Source organism: Lepidochelys kempii, chromosome 17, assembly GCF_965140285.1.
Source record: "Lepidochelys kempii isolate rLepKem1 chromosome 17, rLepKem1.hap1, whole genome shotgun sequence".
Classification (NCBI taxonomy): domain Eukaryota; kingdom Metazoa; phylum Chordata; order Testudines; family Cheloniidae; genus Lepidochelys; species Lepidochelys kempii.
Window position 1 is genome coordinate 20,245,356 of NC_136396.1, and position 17,672 is coordinate 20,263,027.

The window sequence follows — 17,672 nt, forward strand, 5'->3', positions numbered from 1 at the left end:
CTACTGCTGCTGCTGAAGCCAGAGCTGTTTTCGGCCCAGGCAACAGGTAATTAAGTAGCAAACAAGACCAGAGCAATGCAGAGATATAAAACATAGCTACGCTGAAAGAGCAGAGTGGGTGGGCTGGCTGAGTAGCAGCTGCCGGTGTCAAGTCAGATAAGCAGCATGCACTGGGAGCTGATAAAGCTAGAGCTCTCAGTGAGAAATGAATTCCTTGAATTGGTTAGACAAGAGATGTTGGCGTCTGCAATGATTTGAAGAGCACTGCACAAGAGAGCTGGTCACACTGTGGATCCGAGCTGCTTATGGGACAAACACCTCTACGATTCTGGAGAGCCTGTGGGTAGGAAGAGTGCCTGAGCAGTGCAGCCATAAAACTTTCCCTGCCTCCGTGCACACGAGTACTACACTGTACATCAAAACACAGGTCTCCTAAGGGCTTGTTACTGCAGGCCCTGGGGCAGTACTGCCAGGCGATGTTTCATAACCAGGGAAAAGGCAATTCAACATCCCAAAGTCAGTCAAGTTACAGAAACTCCTTTAGCTGTTAAGAGTAGCAGTATGTATAGAAGAACGGTGCTAGAAAACAGCAAAGGAACAATTGCCTATATGGACTGGTCAGTAAGATGGCAAAAAAGTACAGCGCTCCAGATGTCACTTCCCAGGGTTTCTGGTACACTGCCTCGAAAGGTGAGCTTTGATCTCATACCGCCTGCTGCAAGCAGAGCTGCAACTGGAATGAATACATTTAGCAAGCCGGAGTGCTCACCTGAGAAAGCAGCCATGGTAACAAAGTGAGCAGCAGTACAGCAAGAATCCCTGAGGATTGGTAACACTTACTACTGGATTCCAGAGCACCAGCCCATTTCTCAGGCTGCGATCCCAGAGGGGCTTTTTTTGGTTTGCTCTTTAACTGTAGAGAAATGGTGTGATATCCAGGGAACGACCCAACCCATTTTGATTGTCACAGGGTAGTTCAGGCTTTCCACCATAGTTCAGACATCAACCTGACCTCATGTTAGCCCAGGCCAAACTTCAGTGATTGTGGCCAACAGGTTTTGCCATGCTCCCTGCTTTCAAAGATTCCTAGCATCAGAGAGAGATCTTGGCTTTTTCTTCCCCACTTTGCATTCCCCACAGCAGGAAAAGCCAATAGTGTAATTGGCAGTGCAAGAAGGGAGACACTTTCCACATAACAAAGGCCTCTAAGTCCTGCTTTCCCCCCAAACCTTTTGTACCATCACAGAAACGTACACCTCCCACTGGCTGTGTGCGGTTTGGCTGGTGTGTTTCTCATCCTGCCAGACCTGCACCACTCTATTTTCCCAGCTCCTATATCAGATTACCCTCCCCCCCGTGTGCTCTCAAAGAACAGTGTGAACTTCTCTTTCCCCTTGCCCAATACTGAACAGATTCATCTCTAGGATGCTTCCCATCTCCTTTGATCTAGAAGCTCAGAGGCTACAACGAGGGTGAGATCCTATCATGGGACAGGCTCTGAGAAGGCTCGATGAATGATGTGCAGACATCTCTGCAACTGGAAAAAAAAAAAATCTAGCTTTTGTAGCAGGCCCTTGCATCTTTTAAGTGGGCTTATTAGGAGGAAAGAAAACAGCAGCCCTCTGACACCCTCCATGCTTGCTCCCGGCTTACCTTCCATGGTGAATTGGCAAGTGCTTGCGGTGGATCCCATGGCTGCCCTCAACAAAAGCATTGGGTGGTTTGTGGTACACAGAAGCCAGTGACCCGATGTGGCAGATCAGCTCATCCAGCAGAGTTGGCTCGATCAGGTCAGTCTCCTCGGAAATCAGAGGTTTTTCCGATAAGACCACTTCTTTGGCAGTCACAGGATCCGTGGAGAGAAGGCGCCAGTAGATATAGCCGCGATCCCGCAGGTCTGGATTGTCCGAATCCTGAGACAAAGCACTGCATTACTCAAGGGGTTGAACAGGCTTGACCACTGCAACGATATCCTGCTTCTGCAGTAACCCTGCTTTCTTGCATTGAAACTACCCACTGGAAAAGCAGCCTAAAGATGCTATCAACAGATTGCTATTCTGTGGCAATCACATCATCCTTAGTAATAAAAATTGCAGGGTCTGACCCCTTGCGCTCATTTCCAAACACAGCTAACCTACATGGTCAGAGAGGAAAACTGGAGAACTTACATCTAGTGGAATTTAAAAGGGATCAAGTCCTCAAGGTTACTAAGCACAGAAGTTGACGCCATGCTTTAGAACTATCACAATTTAATTTCAAATGTGATCTTCAAAACGTCCTGAAGGACACATAGTGAAGACAGAAGGACAGGGGAAGGGGATCAGATTGACTCCTTTAGCCACATACTGATAGAATATGCATGATATGCGTATCATGAAAGACAATGATCAAGGATTACTGGAAATACGTCTTACCCAAGGACATTGGTGGAACAAGACACAACACTGCAGGATGGGGCTGATTTGTCTTTAATCATTTACTTTTATCTAGAGTATTTTTATGCCAGAAAGGTCTCATTTATTCCTCCATTTAGTTAATACAATATATATGAGAAGATACAAACTGAACAGATCGTGAGGGCTTTCTTCCATTTTCCAGGCCCCTAGCTGTCAACGTTTTTGTTTTATTGGAGATAACTCTTCCCTAGCATGAAATCTACATTCCTTTTTTTCTTTCTTTCTTTTTTTTTTAAATAAAAGCGTGAAAGAATTTAAAGAATTAAAAAAACAAGGCAAACAAATGCTGTCCACTGATCACCCAGGCTGGAGTTTAGCAGCATAACGTGGATAAGTGCCTGTGAGTTTTCACCGTAGAGCTTTGGCAATATGTCTAACACTCTGTGTGTCCTTATTCACCCACCCAATCAGCCTCCTCCTTTTCAAGTTCTGTGATCCCAGACCTCTGACTTGCAATAATCCCCCTCCATCCCTCACCCCGGCTCAGGACTTTCTCCAGCATGCAATGGACAAGTGTCCATTTGTAATGAGATTGAGCTGGCTAAACTCATTTCACTTGCAATGATCTAGAAATGATCTCAGGTCTTTAGAGGTCAATTACTAATGCCCTTCTCACTTTGGCACCTCGCCTGGTGAGCTGCTCATCTCAATGGTGGACTTTTTTTTTAAAACCCTCTTGATCCCAACAAGGGATATTGATTCATCCTATATATAGTCACCTGCTCAAGGTCAGACAGGGCCTTTATGAGGGCAGATGAAGGAGGGAGGTTGAGGGGAAGATCACTTGCTCCAAACTGCCTTTAAATACATTCAGACTCAAGTCAGAATGCTTCTTCTGTAGCAGCTTTCCCATAGCCAACAGAACCATGGGACTTGAACCAGAACTGCGGGGGGACTCAGATTTTCCCCTCCTCTTTCCTACCCTGCCCATGAGAGACATGCAAAGACCAACAATATCTTCTAACCCGAGAAGAGAAACGTGCCCATTCTTTCACGCTAAAGTGAAAAACAGGGATCTCTACCTATGAATCAGAGCTCAGACCACCACCACACTAAAGGGCCTATTGCTAGCAATGCCTTGTTATTCATTTGAAAATACAATAAACCAGACTGAATCAAGGTTTGTGAAAAATAAAGTAGCCTATTATGATCCTAGGGTGCCTTTAAGTGTTGTGTGACTCAGCAGAGTAGGTTTTGGGATCTGGGATATTAGCCCATCATTAAAACCTCCACCACAATTAGCACATCTGTGGGCAGCCTGGGACTAAAAGAAATCCTCATGCTTGTGGGTTCAGAACTTTGCTTAGTTTCTGCTGCAGCATCCATCAGTTAGGAAGGGTTTGCCACCAGTCCTATCTCTCCCTGCTCTTCCACCCAGTGCATGATTTTAGTCACAAGCCATTTTCCTGGAGGAGGAAATTCTTTGGATTCTTACAGAACTCTCCCATCCTGTGTCTTACTTCCTAGTGAAGAGAAAACACCAAGGCAGAAATGAGGGCTGAGAAAGAATTGGGTAGCAGCTGAATGAGCGCAAAAGAACTGACGCAGAGTGCTTTGCAAACTGGTATATTGTAGATCAAAGCCCTCTTCCCTGAATGGGGAGAAATTAGGTGTGCATGAAGACATCCTTGAATCTTGCCTCTTGGTGGCAAAGACTGCCCTGGCACTGCCAAACTGCCTGCAACCGCAGTGCACGGACAGCATGGCTTACCAACACCTTGGCTCACTGAATAGCTTGGCTTACCTGCGTGGCCAGGCTCAGGACCTGCTGAACCAGCTCCTGTGTTTCTGAGGGCTTCTTTAAGAACAACTTCACTATAGCAGTCAGCAGGGTGAGCTGCACCTAAGATAAAGCAGGGACACAGCAAAGAGATTAAATGAGCTACACCACATCAGCGCTGCCTCAGGTACACGAGGCTCGCTTCAGCATGGGGGCTAGTGCAGAGCTACTGGAGTCTCTTGTCGCATATCAAGATTGGGGATGCTCGTTATAGTGTTTTAATGCCATGGCCGGCAACAAGCAGCTGCTAATTGTAAAACAAAAGACATGCTTCCCATGAAGCATGTTAGTGTCTTACCCAATGGGTTAGCAGCTCAAATTGGTTTTAGCAGCTTGTCCTTTGTAAGTCTATGTCACAAACAATGTATTCGTTTCACCAGCCATGCAAAACATGCTGTCAGGGTAGCAGTGATCCCAGTGCAGACTACCCTATAGTTTATACCAGCACAATCTCTCAGTATCATGGCCAATGGGGCAGTTATTTTAAGACCTATCGGTCTAATTAATGTACATCAGGTTTCTCCTTTGCCCAGAGCAAAACCCACCTATCCGTTGCACTGATCAGTATTCTAGGAAGCAGCAAAACAAACCTTTTAAATCATCCTCCAGACAGCCAAGAAGGTCATTATTCCAGCCTCAGACTTAAGGTACCCCAGGCTGTTTAAACGTAACATATAGGGCTGGTTGAAAATTTTCCACCAAAATTGAAGGACAGAAAATTGGGTTTTTGGCTAACAGTGTCCCTTCAGAAAGGGTCTGCTTTCCACATAAAGGTTTGATTTTTGTCACAAAACCAACATCAAAAAAGTGAAATCGGTTGATTTGGAGATGCTGCTGTAGCGCCTCATGGGAGTTGTAACTCGGTTGCCTAATGTCCCCATTCTTCTCTATGGGCTGCCCTCAGCGGCCAGGCTAGATCTCCCATTGTGCATCCAACACCCTCCTAAAGAGGAGGGGACACGGGCGCATTATGGTAGATGTAGGCAGACCAGATAGACTCACCTACGGATGAGAATGGGAGCATGGGACACCCAAACGACACTTCCCATGAGGCACAGCATCAGCTTTCCCAAATCAAAGGGTTTTTTTTGGCTAAAACTCAAAAACCAAATCAGTTTTCTGTGGGGGAAAAACATTTTCCAACCAGCTCGACCAACCCAACCGTCAGCCACTTGTACACACTGCATGAGAACCTGAGAGAAGGGGTGGTGAGCACAGATTTACCTGGGTGCTTTCGTCATGGAAGCCCTCCAAAAAGCTCTCCAGCAGCTCATCCGCATTGTCGATTCTCTCTGCATATTCACCCACTATCCAGATCATGGCAGCTCTGGCATCTGGCTCATCCAGGGAGTCGAGGTTCTCGCATAATGTGGCAATGATGCTCTCATACCTGATTTACCAGAGCACAGCCATTAGCAAGGTCAAATCAAAGCGTTGTGTAACTGCATCCAACTCTCACTGGGCTGTTCGCGCCAAAACACCCTGAGACCTAAGCCAAAATGATTTACACTTTTATGAGCCACAAGAAACACATAACAAGGATATTAATTACCTCAAGATATTATTCCTACACACTCCCCTTCCAAAGGAGTGTGTGTCAAAGGAGGTAGATTTCAAGGGCTCCTCAAGAGCTTTGTAATTTTTTCCCCTCTTTGTAGCAAGTCTGTGCAAGAGAGAAACTCCAGGCACAGAGTTGCCATCATTTCTCTCTCTCACTCTCTCTCTCTAAAAAAGGATCTTTGATTCAACAGCTCAAATCAGCTGAATCACTTCCCTCGAGTCTGTATCAGATCCTGCATTTTCACTGGCAGCCCTTCTTGGCTGGAAATTCTAATCTGTGTATTACGCACCCCCAGCTCCTAATGGCTTAGTTGGGACATGGCCATTGGCATGGGATCCTAGGCTTAATATTCGGTAAGTGCTTTCCCACGCTCTTCTGATTATCCTGATGGTGTGGAGGGCATCTACCCTAGTACTGACAGTTGGATCTGGCATAGAAACCTGAGGAGGTTAATCATTAGTACCAACTGATCCTGGAGACTCAGTTGAACGATACCGATGCATCATGCCCTAGCTGAATGGACAAGAGCCCCTTGCACAAAAGGGCTAAAAGGGGGTACTGGCCCACCCTGTGAGAATGCTAAGCGGTAGGAAAGCCCGTAAGCATTTCATTCAATACCTCTGCCTGGAATCTCTTAAAGTGAAATGTGATTATGAGCCTCCTACCAGAGCCAGTCATCCTGCCCATACATCAATTGTGAAATCAGACAGCAATCCAACATTAGAGTCCCTTTGTACCAGAGTCCGAATGGGGGCCACTGTTCAGAGGGAGGGCCACCACACGCCCTAAAATTAGTTATACCGACAATATGAGCGGCTGGCTAGGCTGCGCCAAGCAGAACGTAGGTTGTTTTCCTTCACGACATCACACGGGCAGTACTTGCACATACTTGTTGGGATACTTGCGGAAGATGTCCCTGATGACAACAATGGCCTCTTGGACAACGTAGTTGACCTTGGTTTGGATGAGGTCCAGCAGCGTGCTCACGCAGCGCTCTGCGGATTGCTGGGGAGAGGAGAGACGCGGCACAGTCAGACTACAGCTGCAGTTCCAGACAAGCCGAAGAAACCGTACAGGCCGTGGTGCCTTTCCACCCAGCACGCCGGACGTAACTGGAGCCCAAAGTAGTAGCAGCAGGGGGAAGAAAATGGGGCTGTACTTTAGCCAGTCCCACAAGATAAAGGAGGGCAACCAGTTCAGAGCACGTCTATGGACTTCCAGAGCATGCTCCATATGGTGATCCGTGCCTGTGTATTACAGGGAATTCGGCGCTTTACTCAATAGAAATATCAATTCTTTGACCCAAGCTCTTGCCAAAGGACAAAGTTATGGCTGAAATGATTCTGTACCAGCAGGTGGTCGGGTCTGCATACAGGCAGAAGTTATGATTAATGGATAGTATCTGCAGAGATACTTAGGCCATCCCCTTGCTGGCTAATATACAGAACGAGCTACTACGTGTGCACTGCAGGAGTTGCTTATCACTGTTCAGACACGAGTGGGGTACTTGGAGAGGGGCGGCAGAAGGCGTGGGTGTGCACGTGTTGGCGGGGAGGGGGGAGAAGCAGCAAAAAGCCATCGCTATGGCTGGGTTAGTAGCACAAAGCAAGCACTGCAGGGACAGTGACAGACCCCGGACTGGAAGCTCAGGAAGATTAGGTATTACCAGTGCATCTTACTCAATAACTAGCTTCAAACCCCAGACTCGGACTCCATAAAAGTGGCAACAACTGGCCCCTAGAATGCTCTCCGTGCCATATGGAGACCCTAGAAACGAGAGCTGTATTCATTACGGGAGAGGAGATAAAGGGATACTCGAAGCAGGATGCCACAAAAGAGCGAAGTGGCTCAGACACCAGAGGGCTCAAAACGAAGATAGCCAACTGGGAGCTAGGGGAGTGCATGTGACGCCTCATTACACAGCAGGTGATTAATGTGAGGAACAGATTGCTCACGGCAGTGCATAAGCAGCCCCCATAAATATACTCATAAAGCATTCAGTATAGGGTACAAACAGAACTTACTCAAGTGGATTTGCAATTTGAGTGAGCTACACAGTGTCAGAGCATTGGGGGAGGGTGGAAGAGGAACAAAGGGGGATTAAATCAGGAAACCTGTAAACTCAGTTTAACAATGGGCATAAATCTCTAAGACAAACCTCAGCCTGACTTAAAGCCCTGACTTGGGCAAAGCAGAGAACGTGGCTCACCCATGTCATTTGCCTCATTCCATCTCTGCATGCTTGCACTGAAAGCAGAAGACCCAGAAATTCTCAGTGACAGACAGATGCTGAATACAAACCTCCTCTCCATATTATTGCTCGGTATGTACCACACTATTAAGATGGCAGGGAAAAAGCAATCTGAATTCTTGTAATTTAAAGGTGTCTGCCTTGATTACAGGCTGCTCCGATCTCTTCTCTCACTTGACAAAACATCATTTGAGGCCTGTCAACCAGAAGAGCCTCAGTGCAACCAACTAACAAATCTCATGCAGGCAGACCTGTGGGCTGTCTCTTCAGCACAAGGCAGTGCTTGGGGATCTCAGCAAGGCCCCAGGCCAAATACCATCTCTGCCAGCCAAGTAGCTGTGCAGGATTGGGCTATTCCCCCTCCCCTGGCATTGCCTCCTGGTGGATGTGGGACAGTTCCAAAGCTTCACTCTCTGGGAACAAAGACTTCTCCTTTTATTTTTTACTATATGATCTTAAAGAGACATGGGTCAGATTTGGGAAGTTCTTCATTGTCCAAGTGCTTAGAAATGCAAACAGTTAACAGGAAAAGCAAGTTAATGTTTGCAATTCTTCCCTGTTGAACACTGAAGTGTGATCTGTTACACAGGGGACAACATTCATTGTTTAAATAATATGTGTAATTGATTTTAGCATGAGCCTCCCTTGAAACGGAGCGGCCAGCGGGGGATTTGTTCAGTGAAGCAGTCCTCAAATCCCCATGGCAAGATGCACCACGTCTCCTGTGGATAGTTAGCTATTTTTAAAATGGGCATTTCAGAGGTTCCTGCAGGTGGACACTTTACCGAAAAATGTACATCCTTTATTAAACTGGCCAGTTATAGGAGCCAGCACTAAAGCAGGAAGGGTTTTCATCTGGGGGGATACGAGTAAAAAAAAACAAAACGTGCTATATAGAAACCAAATGAAACCCAGTACAATTCTGCAGCATCCTATGAAGTGCACAACAGAGGAACAAATACTGCAAGGTTTGTTAAAATGCTGCTGGTTCCTTAGATTGGACCAAAGTCCACTAACAACACGACTCCCTTCTCCCTGCTTTCCCCCGGTCCATAGTGCTTGTTACGTTAGCCGCAGCTCTGCTACTTTCATGCAGTCTCTTCTCAGCTCCGGCCAGCGAAGCCTTTGGAGCCATGTTGAGGCTTCATTTGTACTCCTCCGATCACAGCTGTGGACGGCGTGCTTCCCTTTCACCCTGCAGGTGAGACACAAGCCTCTATGCCTGCGCCAGATACCGCCACTGTGCTGTCTCGAGTCACAGTAGATACAAATTTATTCACAAGCCCACTCTTCTAGAAGAGACACAATTAGATGAAAGGCAGGATTCTTGAAGGCAGAGATGTGGTTCCCTGTGAACACTCATTCATCATGAGCTCCCGCTGGCTGCACCCTCTGTCAAAGGCAGATTTCTAAGTCATCAGAAACTCAAGCACGTGGATGGCTGAGAGAGTGCAGTGAACCCTCCATTAGTCCCCATGTGCAGTGAAAACAGCCTGGAGTAAACTCTGGGGCACTGAGAACAGATACTGATTAACCCAGAGATGAAAGTATCATTTTACCCTGTAGTAGGCTGCATGGTACTTGCCACCTTTTAAATTTGGTTCTTGTCAGACAAACAGAACTATTCTGTAAAAGCAAAGTCATCAAAGGGAGGTTGCTAAAAGCAAGGTTTAACTCAACCAATTAGGATATACAAGGGTAGGGTTACATGCTAACGCACTGCCATTGCAAATTAGCTGGGACATTGTTAGCCTCTGTTCATGCTGGGCATGGCCCTCACACAATGATTTAGTTGGTGATGGTCCTGCTTTGAGCAGAGGGTTGGACTAGATGATCTCCTGAGCTCCCTTCCAACCCTGATCTTCTATGATTCTATGAATACCAGATGGGAGAGACAGACTCCGATGACATCCAGATACCTTGGGAATGTGCTGTCCATTCTGGATTGAGGAGGGACACGTAGCCCAACTTCTAACCTGAAGGGATTCTAAAGGGCCTGGAGTGGACTTGTCAGGGACTGGCTGAGAAGCCTAGCCCCTAAAAAGTACCACCTCTAATTCGTCCAAACTGCTTAATAGCCTCTGCTCTTTCAATCTCAGATCCTCTTCTTCCGTCACCGTTGCTACTCTTCAAATAACCTGTTCCCAACTACTTGGCCACAGAGGACGCATGCTGGAATCCGGCGACATTGCAGCCCGGAAATCCAGACAGACCAGTGCTGATCACTGCCTCTGGGCAGCTTTGAGAGATGGAGGAGGAAACTCCATCACAGGGACAAATTTTTCTATCAGCACTGATCTGAGCCAGAAGAACCAGGGAACAGCAAGGTGGTGGGGATAAGAGGGCTAATCAAAGTCCATATATATCCTGCAGATGGATGAAGCAGTCTGAGGCCTTGTCTACATACAAACTTGCACTGATTAGTCCAAGTGGTGCAAACCTGTGTGGATACTCTTCTTTCCATTTAAATCAGCCTTTTTTGGGAAATAAGACAGTCCACACAGCTCTTTCCACTGGCTTATCTAAATCACTTTAACTACAAACCTAACCTTACACTACAGTGATAGCTGTCGAGCACCTTTCAGAACAATAGATTTGCTTTAAAAGTTAAATCAATACACCACCTTAATACTGTCATTTGTAGGTGGCTGTTGAACTGACAAGGGATCTTTTACACTGTTGTTCTAGATAACTGCAAATGTTCATGGAAAGCCATTCATGTGAATCAGACTAACAGACATCTGAATAAAGCTTCAGGTTTTACAGATCTTTAAAACTAGACAACCCGATAGAGTCTTTTTGAGTGTGTTTTGCAGTTGACTTCAACTCCGAATGCTGAAAAAAATAAAAACACTCCCCAATTCTTTTTGTAGGTCCTATTTAAATGGAACTGGGGACACAAGCCACTCCTTCATTGCACTGAGTCCTCTGCATTTCTTATGAAACAAATAGGACCTCTCCTTTAAAGATCCAGCTCACAGCGACTAGGGCATTCTTAGCTGGTATAAATTATCATCACTCCACTGAAGCCAATAGAGCTATGACAATTTACTTCAGACGAGGTTCTGCCCACTATCCTTCCAGTAGGTTGGGATCCGAGAGAAAGAGGACAATCTTGTGATTAAGGCACTGAGCTGGGACTCAGGAGATCAGAGTTCCATCCCAGACTCTGTTTCTCTCTCTCTCTCACACACTCACGCATACACACACACTCACAGAGTATGACTTGGGGCAAGTGACTCAACCTCTAAAATAAGGATAAGAAACCACACAAGGCCGAAGGGGAGAAATCCATTCAGATTTCTGAAGTGCTCAGATATTGTGGCAATGAGTAAAGCCTATAAACCAATGCTAGTTACTTGCCTCGACCTTGATAGCACATCGTCCAATAGCTCGCACAGCCTTGCGGACAAAGTCAACATCCACCTCGGTAGCATACTCCTTGAGTTCCGCCAGGACCTGTTGGGAAAAGCATCACCCAAAATACGAGTCATTTGAGCCATGAAGTCTGGATAACATTTCCAATGGCCCCTCCTCCATTTCTACCTAGCCATGCCACTTAGGTACTTGAAAATTAAATGAAGCTACTGATCCCCAGAGCACAGAGAGCTTTAAACATTCTGGGCTCAAAGTATTTAGTTGGGTTAATTTAAAATGTGCCCATCCATAGTTCTAGGCACATGTACAACGTTTACAGACGTACAGCTCTACGTACGTTAAGTGCTGTACCAACATCAGCTACATCTCAAAACCCCTCAGAGGCAAGTATCCCCATTTCACAAATGGGGAAACTGAGGAACAGATTAAGTGTCTTGTCCCAAGTGGAAACACAGAGTGAATCAGATGGGGAGCAACGGGTTTATTCTCAGTAGGTTCCACTTGAGGCCATTATTGAGTTCTGTGATTGAGCTTTGCCTGCTTTATAAATGTGGCTTTAGAACTGGGAAGGAGACATGAGAGTCCAAGTTCTCAGCTTTGATCTTAGTCCTCCAGACTACTCTGCAGCTCTTGAAAATCAACTGCATTATCTAGCAAAAGGCACTTCAAAATTTAGTGAGGAATCTGCAGACCAAAATCCAAGAGGAGTGCTACACATCTATATTGCCGGCAATTGATTTTCCACAGATTTTCCATGTGCCCCGCAGATCAGTGACATGGGGCTGCCTTGCTCCATCACTTTCCATAAATTGTGACACAAACAGCTATTTTAAATATGCCACATTAAACAAGAATATTTAGTTATAAAATGGAACAGGGTGGCACATCAGCTGCAGATGGAATCGCTCTGTGTTAACGAAGAGGGGTTAGTGCTTGAAACACACCCTAGGAGAGAAGGGATAGACCATGGTGGAATTTCAGGTACTGGGATGACAGGACAGAAGCAGCACAGAATGGGAATATGAACACTGAGTGGGCAGGAATTCACAAGTTCTAATCTCGACCCTGCCACCAACTCATATGCAAGTGACTTCAGCTCTGTTTGTTTCTGCAACTCCAGTCTGTAAAATGTACCCCCTATCTAAAGACTGGGAGTGGATGTGTCATTACACAAAGTAAAACTATTTCCCCACATTTATTCCCCCCATCCCCCTACTGTTCCTCACACGTTCTTGTCAACTGCTGGAAATGGCCCACCTTGATTATCACTACAAAAGGTTTTCTCTCTCTCCTGCTGGTAATAGCTCACCTTACCTGATCACTCTCGTTACAGTGTGTATGGTAACACCCATTGTTTCATGTTTTCTGTGTATATAAAATCTCCCCACTGTATTTTCCACTGCATGCATCTGATGAAGTGAGCTGTAGCTCAAGAAAGCTTATGCTCAAATAAAATTTGTTAGTCTCTAAGGTGCCACAAGTCCTCCTTTTCTTTTTGCAGATTCAGACTAACACGACTGCTACCCTGAAACCTACCTAACAAGTGTGTTGCAAGGTTTGTACAATGCTATTAACATCTAAATCACTAAGGAATTTCCAACCCCTCTGTTAAGTAACTGCAGATTGTACACTGTGCCAGAGTTAACACTGATTTGCTGCTGTTTATTGTACCACAGTTCAGAGAATACTTTTAGAGGTATTAATTTGTGCATAAATCTTCCCTCACGGCATGCATATTGGAGCCGGTATACCCCATCCATCGGGGATATGATCGCAGTTGGAGTAACTGACCTGGGCAATGTTTGCCTGGGATGCCAGGCGGATCATGATGTCCAGCTTCTCCAGTTTGACATAGATGGGGTCGTTGTACTTCACAAAAAATACCTTGATTTCTTGCTTCAAGATTTCAGGCCTGGGGAACACACACATACACACAACACAATTGCACACACTTTTAACTCAATGACTTTCCATTTCAACAACGATGACCTGATTTTTAGGACAACCTTCGCTTTTGCTAAGAACACAATGGTACCAGCGCCTAGCAATGATTTGCACACAAATATATTAGACCTGCATTGCCAATTAACACCCATCTTTTACCTCTAAGCCTTCTGATTTTTTACGCTGCCAGGCTCAAGCTGCTTTAACTCTGCCTCCATCCCCACCTGCCCTGCACCCACGCATAACACCCTCCCAACACATCATGCCACCTACACCACCAGAGTCTCTCCTTCAGTTCTTCCGTCAGTGGCTAGACACCTATATCAACATAGAGCCATTTTCCCCAAATGTACCAGCTCCTGTGCCACACCCATCCCACCTTCTCAATATTATCAAGAGATCACAGTATTTGAACCTGCTGAGAAAAATAAATGTTGATCTCCTTCTCCTGGTTTAGATTCTTTGATTGAGAGTGGAGGGAAGGATCTTTTGTGTTTCTATGGCAGGGAGAGGGGAGAAAGGAATGCATGTCCTAAATCACCTTCCCCAAGAAATCTTGGCTGGCTAAAGAAACACAACAGTGATGCTGGTAGAACTAATCAGCTGTAAAAACAGTCAATGACTCTAGCCGACAACCGTGCGTTCCAGAATACAGGAAACGGGACTAGTCAACCAACTCCTCAGAGCCAGGGGTTGGGTCCTCACAATTAGCACACCTGGACACACAGAAACTTCTGAATGGATTAACTCAGCCAGATCCCCTTTCACCACACCCAGTGAGAGCAGCACTCTGGCCTGTACCTTTTCTGCACAATTAAGTTGATGTTTCTCAGGGCAACATACTGAACTTCAGGCTCTCCAGACAGCAGCGTGACAAGCGGAGGGGCCAGTTTCTTTAGCAGCATGTTGTAATAGTCAGATTCCTTGGGTAAGAGCTCCAGGAACTTCATCAAGACTTTCACAGCAGAAAGCACCACGGCCGAGTTGGCATGAGACAGCCGGGGAGTCACCCGCTCACAGATGCTAGAGACAGAAAAGACTATGTGGATTTTCAGATTATTTCTGAATTTCTCCCATAAGACCTCAGCTGAATGGGGGGTCTCTCAGAAACACAACAGGACCCAGGAACCCATGGTTGGCAAGTAACCCCTTGCAATCAGACGTCAGCAATGCCAACCACCATATAAGGCAGAAACTGCATTTATATTCCATTCAGTTCCACACCCTGACTTTTAGAGAATTTAAATATGAAGAGTGAGTGGGACATGTTCAGAGCTGTTCAACAGGCAGCCCCATTCGGGGGAAGCTAGGACAACACAGGCCTGGGGCTTGGAGATCTCTGTAGGGTCCTAGAGCTGACCAAGACCCTGTTTTCTGAAACAAGACAAGGGAATCTTAAAATATCAAGGACGAGGGGAAAAGTCAGTAAAACTGCCTGCAAATTTTTTTTAAAGGGGATTATCTGTTCTGCCTCAAAAATGCAGGCACTGGAAAAAACCCAGCAAATTAAAGGAGGCTTGCGCCCTTTCAGTTTCTTTATGAAGGATACCGAAAGCAGAAGGCGATTTTTTTTAAAGCAGTGCTTTTTTCTGCTTATTTTCCCCCCTACTACGCAGGACGTAGATATTGGTCTTTCCTGGCTTTGGTGGAGGACCAGGGAAGGTCTAACACGTTTGCTAGGACTTCTTGACATCTTAACTGAAGAGCGGGGATTAGGGGAATGAAATCTAACACAAGCTCTTCTTCTCAATGTCAGTCACTGACGTTAAAGAGGTATTCCCCAAAACAATGAGTTTTAAACAGTGACGGAAACTGCTTCCTCATGTCATCCCTCAACTTTATCGTCCGTCCCGTGATGCCATAATTTAGACTAGTTTTCTTGGCACCATCGAATTTTCCAGCCTTGACAGAACCTGAAATAATGTGAGAAAACAAGCTGTTTCATACAAAGAAAACAAAAAAAGATTTCAGGCCCCTCTTTATGCAAAAAGAGCAAAAAAAGGGCACAGAGCCCCATTTATTTTCTCCACGTCTCCTTTAAGAGGCGTAGTGCTACCAGCTTCTGTGTTGTGCGAAGTGCACGTACCAATTGTCACACCACCACTGGTCTTGGCGGATCCATTGCTGGACCCATGGTATACTATGAAGAGTCTAGCCGTTTAAGGGAAACATGGAGAGCAGAGAGATGGGGGTCTGTGCAACTTAATAGCAGTTCCCAATGGATTCTTCTGTGCGCAATACCTGGAATATCAAGCCCTCATGGCTTTTCAAACTGCTTCATTTGAAGTCTATTTCTGCTATTTGAGGCCTGTATCACAGTCCATTACATCAAGCCCCCACCCTCACACAGGTGATGGGACACTGTAGCTAATCCGTCAGAACTTTACTGCAGGAAGGCTACTAGCCACACATGAAGGGTGTACCTCTGAGCCTCGCGGTCATCCTTGGGGTTGTAGTTAGACAGACAGTCCAGAATGAAGATCTGGCCCCATTCAGTGCATTCATTCAGGGCAGTCAGCAGCTTGTTAATGTTCTGAGGGTTTAGATCCAGCAAGTTACTGTTGGGATGCGACTCGCTGATCTCCGACAAGGCAGCCACCGCGTTAGCCACCACCTAGGAGAGGAAGAGAAGAGGAGAGGCATTCATGGTTAGTAGGTCACCCAGGACTCGAGGGATTAACTTGGCTTAGCACATGTTATGCAGCTGGGCCATGTTTGAGACTTTGCCTCGATATCATGACCTATGATAAGTAGATATCACCAAACCATCAGAGACCCATGTTAATCTGACAGTGCAGTGGCAGCCCATGGGAGACCCAAAGTTTCAATGCAATCTTGCTATTTGCTCTTCATGGGCTGCCCAAAGTTAGAGTCCCTCCTAGAACGCTCTTGGTATCTGAGGGAGGGAGGAGAGGGGAAAAAACTGCACTGCTGTTAGGAGACCACTGCTGGTAAAGCATGAGACCAATAGCGGGCCACAGCAGAGTGGATGGTGCAGAGAGCGTAATGTCCACGGAGGACATGTAAAAGATGGGCCAGGTAGAGAGAGGCTAAAGGCTTGCCCTGTCCAGAGGAACATGGCCTTTTCTACAAGCACTGCCTTTTGCAATACTAATTCTGGGTATGCAGCCAAGAAAGGTGATATTACACCGTGCAGCAGTGGTGTGGGTCAGGAGGGCAAAATACCCCAACTAGCGATAGGCTTCAAACATCTATTCAGATCGACAGGATCTTCCAGACCTTAACTTCAATTGAGATCAGCCTCCCTCACTTCCAATGAGGAGAGACGGTTAACTGTGCTTTGTTGATCAGAGTCTGTTGCATGACAAAGTCACCAGTTTCCCTACGGGCACTGGAAGCGGTACATACATGAAGCCTATTTTGCCCCCGAGCCAGTCCCTATAAGCCCCAGTCTGAGCTGTTTGGATGGAGCTAGAACGTCTACAGAACTTTCTTCCTATGTGAAAAACACTAATTAAGAAATGAAAACTCTCTATCGCTCTGCAAGGATCTGCTGAGGAACCCAGTTTGAAAAGAGGCAACATGCAGATTTTGAAGCAGGTGATTCTCCCAACTGGTTGTCTAACAGACAAGAACAGTCTCTGATTGCAAGTCCTTCCCACTACAATCATTTGTCTACCACGTGCTGTATGATATCCAGTTATTGCAAATATTGCAGTACATTACATGTGGTAGAAGCCAAAGCACATGCCCGGACTTCTAGTCCACTGTAGCAGCGTTCACTTGGGGTGTTACAGACTGGTGATTCACAGCCTGGTTTGCCAGGCAGTAACAAGCCCCTAGTTCCAGGCTCAAATCACAAGACCTTCCCTCTCAGGTGTAATCTGGGAGTTTGGGAGCTGTATATCCTAACCTGGCATCATATGAAGATTCTTAATAGAGAACTGCTACCCAATATATTAACAAAAAAGCTTCTGTCGCTGTAAATGCACATTGGGTGCTATGGAGGTGTAAGCCTGAGTTCAACACATAGAACTACCCAAGATCACACCATATAAAACTCTGTAAAATGGAGATCATGCTGACCTTTCCCATCAAGTGCTTTTGTAACACCGACAGTGGGCGGGATTGAACCTGGGACCTCTGGAGCTAAATGCACGAGCCTCTATTGCATGAGCTAAAAGCCATCTGGCTGTTAGCTAAGGCTGTAGAATAGACTCAATCTCTCTCTCTAAGTGGTCTCGGTGCCACTAGATGGGACAGAACACCACACCCAGGAGGTGTGTGGGTTACACTTTGAGAGCTACTGATGGAAAGTGCCATATAAGAGCTAAGTTTATT

The 17,672-nt window shown here is 46.0% G+C and overlaps 1 protein-coding gene across 8 annotated transcripts in view; it reads right to left on the reverse strand.

The window, feature by feature from the left end:
- The window catches only part of AP2B1 (adaptor related protein complex 2 subunit beta 1), a 98,759-nt gene that overhangs the window by 51,343 nt on the left and 29,744 nt on the right, over nucleotides 1-17,672 (reverse strand). For all 8 annotated transcript variants that reach the window (XM_073315538.2, XM_073315537.2, XM_073315532.2 and 5 more), the window contains 8 exons: nucleotides 15,794-15,984; nucleotides 14,172-14,393; nucleotides 13,218-13,338; nucleotides 11,412-11,507; nucleotides 6,687-6,802; nucleotides 5,461-5,626; nucleotides 4,201-4,299; nucleotides 1,654-1,913 (listed from right to left, as the gene is read on the reverse strand). In XM_073315538.2, coding sequence (XP_073171639.1) covers nucleotides 1,654-1,913; nucleotides 4,201-4,299; nucleotides 5,461-5,626; nucleotides 6,687-6,802; nucleotides 11,412-11,507; nucleotides 13,218-13,338; nucleotides 14,172-14,393; nucleotides 15,794-15,984 — 1,271 coding nt within the window. The remainder of the gene's footprint in view (nucleotides 1-1,653; nucleotides 1,914-4,200; nucleotides 4,300-5,460; nucleotides 5,627-6,686; nucleotides 6,803-11,411; nucleotides 11,508-13,217; nucleotides 13,339-14,171; nucleotides 14,394-15,793; nucleotides 15,985-17,672) is intronic.